Genomic DNA, 7396 nt, shown 5'->3' on the forward strand with positions numbered 1-7396 from the left:
ACATTAAAAAAAAAAACAAGAATTTTAAAAATATGTTAACTGTATTTGAAAAACTAGTTAACATATATTAATTTCTTATGCATTAAAAAATATTAGATTAGATTTTGTAAAATGTTAATTAAGATATGTTAACCGATTTTTCAGATAGAATTAACATGTTTTATAAAGTTTTTTATTTTTAATTTTTAAATATATTTCATTTGTTTTTATTTAATAAATAATATTTTATAAATTAAAATATTAATATATATTGAAAAATATAAAAAATACTAAATTAATTAAACATTTATTAAATTTTAAATTATAAAATAAAATTAAAAAAAAAATTTAATATAAAATTCAGTTAACATCTTAATTGATATATATTAAAATATTATTATTATTATAAAAATATTAAAAAAAAAAAAAGAAACTTATATTTATTTGATTCTACAAATTTTAATCGAGAAGTTAAATATATAAATCCATTATCTAAAAATTAAAGTTGAATATTTGGTATTTTATTATCAATTCTAGACAAACATATATGGGAGGCGGATGATTGTTGCATAAAGTTTGACTCAATGCTTCCATTGGGACAGTTTCTTTTAGTTACAGAAAGTTTTAGAATTTTGGTATTCTATCATCAAATATAGTTCTTGATGTGAATGATTTTAAACTATTACCTAACCAGTATAATTTGAAAAGATGGAGAAGGGAAGCAAGCAAAGAGTAGATGCGTGAATGATGCACATGAAAAAAAAAAAAAAAAATTCAAGACGGTGCTAACCTCGATAACACTGGAATATTTATGGCTTATAACCGTTGGATTGGAGTTCCGACGAAGCTATCAGGTTGAAGCTCTGTCTGTACATCGAATAGAATTCCGAAAATTGAGAATATTCTTGTAGAAAGGTTAGAGACAATTACAATATACAGTCATACACTCACTATTTTGCTTGGGAAACAAGAATATTGATGGTATTACGGTGTAAAACAATAGAGGTCAGAAAATTATCAACTACAAGTTGTAATTATCAAGGCCCAAATCCCTCAACGCATCGGTGGCAGCATCCTTACAGTTGCTATGTGTTTGCTTGGCTTTCCTTATGTATTTCTCAATTCCATTCAAAAGCAAGGTTGTTCTGTCCAATACAAAAGTTCCAATAACGAGGTAATATGATTCACATTCTGCGGATTCTAGCAATCTTTTTATTTGGCATTTGCCTCATGCAATATTTTTAAAACCAAATCAGTTATTGCTTTGGTTATAAAAAATAGTCAAACTGATATTAATCAAACAATGCATAAACTATTACTTAAAACATAATTTTATGACTAAAATAAAAACATCGTTTTATAGGTTATTAATATATAATGTACACGTAAAAGATCATAATTCTTAAGTTTAATAAATACACCAATATCTAATAACAATACCAATGTTACATCTAAAATGAAAAAAAAAAATGACAAATTACTGTAAAAAAAACTAAAAAGAATCAAGATCTAAAAATTGTAAATTAATATAAATGACTAAATTATATACTTTATAAAAATAATATTGATAGAATAAGTTATGCATATTTGTAATCCTTATTAAAATATGTTTTTATTTGTCTCAAAAATGTTTCAGATTAAATTTTACAAAAGTAAAAATAAGTTTTTGAAAACACTGTTCAACCTAGTTTTAAACCAGTTCGGAAATGGTCTAGTTGTTAATATTAACGGAAAAATTACCAGGTCAATTCCCAGTTAAACAGAACTACCTGTTCAGGTTTTTCAGACTGCATTCATAGTAAATGCTAGAAGACAAAGACTACAAGACTGCAAAACGAAAAAAAAAATGCAAAGCAATGTATGATTAAACATCTTGCATAATAAATATCACGAATCATAAACTTGCCTGTTTTCTGGATTTCTCGCAACTAGATTTCTTATCATAAGACAGGAGTTTCTCTGCATTTGGTGTGCTGCAGGAAATTTCTTCATGGCCTGAACAGCTAGGTCACCAGCACCAGCTTCAACGGCACGGGCTGCGTTTTCAGGTGATCTTAAACAAAGCACAGAAATAATAGACATAACCTGTGCCACAAATAAAAGCAACAAAATAAAAAACAGGTACAAGATGTACATATATACACAAATTGGAAGGAAACAAGTAAACCATGAGTTTTAGAGAGAAAATTATGTCCACGATATGGTCTGTTATAACTCTTTATAAATGTTGGTAGCAATAGCATGATTAAGTATATTAGGAGTCTGAACCCAGTAACAACATTATAAACCATGATTACATCATTTACAAACTTCAATAGCCACTGTCCAATTGACTAATGCCTATTGGAATTCCTATAACGAAATTGCTGTGCCCAAAAAGAACAATTCAAGACTTCGAGCAGGATGTTTTAGTCTGACTGATTTTACACTGGCTACTCAAACAGATATTGCAGATTCTCACCTCTTGCAAAACAGATGGGTCATCGGAAAACATGCATGAAAGTGTGAGCAACTTCTCCATACCTCCTTTCCCAACAATTTCACTCTTGTTCATGTCACTTCCTGCTAACTGAGCAATTAAACAAAGAAATGAGTCATTTAACTTAATGGAATGAAAACTTTTAACTTAATGGAATTGAACGTTAAAAGTTATAAGCAATCAAATAATGATTCATGTTTACCTACAGTACTCAACTACATTCATATCATATATAAAAACTTACAAGTATAAATTGTGTTTGGATTGAAAATTTATGAGATTATTACTGCAAACTCCAGCACATGATTTTATGGAAGCCAAGTGAATTTCATCAGCTACATACACCCAAAAAGATGGGCGGCATTCGCATTTTTATTCATATTAAAAAGATGCAAGAGATTTATCTAGGACACAAACAAACCACACTCAAATCCCAAGTGATTGAAATTATAACAGTATAATATGCAGGGAAAACTTTCAGCTCAAGAAGAAAATGTAAGACAACCATCAAAACAACAGAAAGAGAAAATGAAAACCCTACAAAGAACCACTAGCATTGGAAACCATATTTTGCAGAGAGAAATTACAAAAAATTAATAATAATAAACAAATGACTAGGTGGCCAGTCCAGAGAAACATTTCAACCTATACCTTTGAAAGTAATGAGCAACAAACTTTGGCCACAGCTTTGTTACCTTGTTCACCACTGTCATTGATACATCTGAGTACTGCATCCACACCACCTTTCTCAGCAATGGATTTACATATTTCATCCTGCAACATAAAATACAAGGCATAAATGCAATACAATTCTTGTGTCAGCAAGGCTTCAGTTTGAAGATGTTGGCATGGCTAACACAACATGCTGTAATGAAGCCAAGGAATGAAATACTCCATGGGAATAACGACTCAAAAAAAATAGTGAAATGGGACAGCTAGGCAACCAGACAGCAAATAAACATTTCCAGTGGAGAGAATGTCTGAAGGATTGAGCCCATAAAAGAAAAAAAGGAAAATTGTCGAGGAGGTGGATGGTGTGATGCAACTCTATTCCTCTTCTCTCTCTGCCACTAACTTTTCGGATTTCGCTGCTCTGCCTCCTTTCTCATTCTATCAGCATCAGTTACTCCTCCTCCCAAGTATACACTCAGGGAGTTGATTTTACTGTTCATACTCAATAAGGCCGAAAACGTACATTTTATTTATTGTGCCATTACACATGCTACGTTTAAATCTTGAAAAAACGTAGAGTCTACCAGGGATAAGAAGCAAAAACCATTTAATAATTGACCAATGAGACTGCGAGTCTTGTATTAAGATACACAGGCAAATATACCCGCCATTATCCCAAAGTTTAATTTCCACTAACATGTCCACCTGGCCTCATATGAATCAATAAAAGGAAACCATTGCAGCAACTCAATCTTACGAATCATTCATGGTGAGACAGTCCATAAAAACTCTTGGTCTTTCAACAGTTATTTTGAGACAGTATAACTGGCAATTTGTCACCACAAAAATCACCTAAAACCATACAACTCCATGTTTTATCTAATGGCTGCATTCCTACGAGCTTCCAATACAAACACAATTTTGCATACTCAACATAGGATTGGATATTACTCCACTTACATTTACAGCAATGACTTTCAAAGTGGTGCATGCTGGAACTAGGTCAGGTGAGCAAAGCCCTGCACTCAGAGAATCCACAAGAGCTTCTGCAATTCCTATCTTGGCAAACTTTCGTGCATAACCATACACCTGAAAACAAACAGATAAAAACGAATACTTTTGCAATGATGTACACATAACTGAAATGATAGCAGATTACAACTTTGAAAGACATGAACTAGAAATCCCCTGTTCATATTCAACAAATTAAGTTCCTAACTTGCACCCTTTTATTTCTTTATTTTCACGTGTCCGTGTACGTGAACACCTGTGACACTCCACGGACTATTTGGTCAAAAACAATATTCCCATCATCAATATTTCAAATAATGACAAATAAGCCTTGTATTTTTCACTTTTCATTTTCACTGTTTCGTGTATTCATCCCACATAGATACATTTGAAAACAGCACATAAAGTAAAAATAGCATAAAGAATGTTCATTATAAACCTTTAACCTATTAAAATAATCTATATGTAACTATTATAAAAGTGAATGAACTTATACGTTATTGGATGATGCTATAAGAAACTTTTCCAGGGTCCGAGTTCTATTAGAACATGGGGAGTATTATTAAAGTAATCTGTAAGAAATGAAAAAACGAACCTAAATGACCCACAAGTCAGTGAATAGTTAATAAATGGGCACAAATAGCAATGTAAATGCTGCAGGAGCAATTTTTAGAAACCCATCGTGAATAAGTTATACTTTTCTCTTTATCTCTACCTCTGTATTGTTGAGTGAATTCTTTCAATTCTTGGTACTAGTTAGTTGTATCACATTATAAGTAAATTCCTTTTTTGGAATTACTTCAAGTGAATTCATGAAAAACTAGAAATGATTTCTACAATCAAACAAGAGTAATGATATAAACCACAATAAAATTAAAAAACACCATTGTTATTCATCATACAAAAAGAAAAAGTAAAAGTAACTGAAACATTTTTTAAGGGTTTAGTTTTCACACACTGCCAATATAAACATTTCAAGATTGTCAAACAAACTCTGAAACCTTGATCTCTAACTGAGCTGAATGGCAGGTGTGATCTGTGTTTTGTAAAGCTTTCTTGTTGTAATCAATTAGAGTTACCTATGACTTTCAAGATAATTATTAAAAAAAAAAAGTCAACAAACTTATTATACATGAACTATGTGATTAGATGACAGTGTAATAAACATTTAAATTCCTTTCATAATTACCTGTGAATTCATGAAAAACAAGAATTGTTTCCGATACCCAAACAAGACTAATGATATATGGACACATGCTGCAGAGCAAATGCTAAACGTATATGACTTTTAAGATAAATCAAATTCTTGTAATTATGCATGGACACCTGTTAAAGTACAAACACAAAATTGACATTTTTCCTTTCTCTATATATATCGTCGTACCATATCATATTCCTCATCACATCATATTACTTAACATGTCTACATTTCTTCCTCTAACACAAGTGTCCGTGGATAAATTTTACCAAATTTCTTCAACATCCATAATAATTGTTAGAATAAATAGTCTTTAATAGGATTTATTGTAAGGTGTTGTGTGTTTTGTCTTGGACCTAGGTCTTAGATGTATCTTTTGGAATTTTCTTCTTTTCCCTCTTATGCATTGTGTCCCATGTATCCAAAGTTATTATAAATGAGAATCTTAAGAGAGGGAAACACACACTCTCAAATATTTTTTTCAAGTATAAGAAGCGCACACTAAGTACATGTTTGGATTAAAGTATGGAAACTTAGATTGAGAAGATTTCATTTTGCTAACTGAGTTTGCAAAGGCAACCTCGATATTACTTTCAATTGAAACCTGGTTTCAGGCCAAATGAAGTATGCTAAGGTACTTTTAAGGAAAATCAAACATACAACCAAACTGAGTTTTCGGGACAAAACGTAAATTGGAAGTGACCAAACGGTAAACCAAACATAATCTAACATATCATCAAGCAGCCCAACTCACCTGCGAAGCCACGACTCGATTGTCATCCGGAGTCAAAAGCGCGCGAACTGCGTCATACAAACTCTGGATCCCCTTGTTCTTATGCAACGACAAGATCTCCAAAACCAGCTCATCAACCTTCAACTCCATAAAGGACTCCTTCACGATCTCATCGCCGGTCGCCGCAGAAGCCACGACGCGAAATCCACTGCTCAAGACCTCCACATCCTGCTTATTATCAGCCAGAAAACCAATCACAATCGTCGGTCCGTCACACCGCTGAAACGTGCCCGTACTCTGAACATCTGAAACGACAGAGAGAATCAGCATTCAAAAGGAGAAATTCAAAACAGTAGCGAAATGGCAACGGTTGATAAACGAGTAGTCAGAACCGTGAAGCAACGACGACAATGCGTTTAAAGCAGAGAGAAGGAGCTCGCGAGATCCAGTGGCGCGGGGGATTTTGGAACAGAGCGAACAAGTTAACTCGACGGCGCCGTTTCTGGTCGCAATTGCGGAATTAGAATTTGCATTTGGATTTGGATTCGAACACAATTCATGGAGCGTGTTGAACGCTACGGCGAGTTCGTGATCGTCGGGTTCGGATCGGAGGTGCTTCAAGCGGTCCAAGCAGTCGATGACGGGGTTGGTGTCACCGGGGACGGAGGTGACGATGCCTGCGAAACGACGTCGTTGAGGGATTGAGAGAGGGAGAAGAATGTGAGAAGGTGAGAAGAGAGAGAGAGGAACCTGAGAGATCGACGCCTTGAAGAGTGAGGGTTTGGATGGCGTCTTGGAGGGCCTCCGTGGGGTCCATGCCGAGGTCGTCGACGTTCTCTTTCACAAGTTCTTCGAAAGCTTCCTGCGAGATCGTACGCGTCGCCATTGCTTCTTCTTTCACTCTCACTCTCTTCCTGTCTTCCCTTTTGTTTCAAGGTTCTTGAGTTTTAGCCTGTGACTGGTGAAAGTATATGCTTACTATGGTGAACTGATTTTGAAAATGGAGATGAAACGGCGGTAAGATCTGCCAGGGTTATGTTTGGTATCTATTTTATCCTCTTTTTGCTTCTAGCTTTCTTCAACACTTCATTATTATTATTTTTTTTCGGACGATCTCCATTTTGAAGGTAAAGTCTCAACTTGTTATTAGATTTTAATTTAGTATCAATTTCATTTTCAAATTAATACTCACGTTATGTGATATGAAAATTTGTGCGAGTAAGAAAAATGAAAATCTTAGTCACTTTAGCATACATACATAATTATCTTAAGATGTATATCATATAATTAACTAAAGTGTTTAGCAAGGTCACAAAAGAGTTTA

General features: G+C 33.6%; 1 protein-coding gene across 1 annotated transcript; it reads right to left on the reverse strand.

Annotated features, from left to right (window-relative positions):
* Positions 1-765: 765 nt before the first annotated feature.
* Positions 766-7150, reverse strand: LOC106776324 (armadillo repeat-containing protein 6). Its single transcript, XM_014663740.2, has 8 exons — positions 6823-7150; positions 6465-6749; positions 6094-6377; positions 4091-4219; positions 3110-3232; positions 2441-2548; positions 1886-2064; positions 766-1124 (listed from the first exon to the last, which is right to left on the reverse strand). The coding sequence occupies exons 1-8, from the start codon at positions 6956-6958 to the stop codon at positions 1001-1003; spliced, it is 1368 nt and encodes a 455-aa protein (XP_014519226.1). The 5' UTR covers positions 6959-7150; the 3' UTR covers positions 766-1000.
* Between the last annotated feature and the right edge of the window lie 246 nt (positions 7151-7396).

This window comes from Vigna radiata, chromosome 11 (genome assembly GCF_000741045.1).
Source record: "Vigna radiata var. radiata cultivar VC1973A chromosome 11, Vradiata_ver6, whole genome shotgun sequence".
In the NCBI taxonomy this organism is placed as follows: domain Eukaryota; kingdom Viridiplantae; phylum Streptophyta; class Magnoliopsida; order Fabales; family Fabaceae; genus Vigna; species Vigna radiata.

What these genes read in the sequence shown, in the direction of transcription:
- LOC106776324 (XM_014663740.2), bottom strand. Translation starts at nt 6,958, where the DNA reads ATGGCGACGCGTACGATCTCGCAGGAAGCTTTCGAAGAACTTGTGAAA. An exon ending in TGAAAGTCATTGCTGTAAAT is followed by an intron (nt 3,233 to 4,090) that starts GTAAGTGGAGTA and finishes TTTATGTTGCAG; the next exon opens with GATGAAATATGTAAATCCAT. An exon ending in GTTGCTCATTACTTTCAAAG is followed by an intron (nt 2,549 to 3,109) that starts GTATAGGTTGAA and finishes TTAATTGCTCAG; the next exon opens with TTAGCAGGAAGTGACATGAA.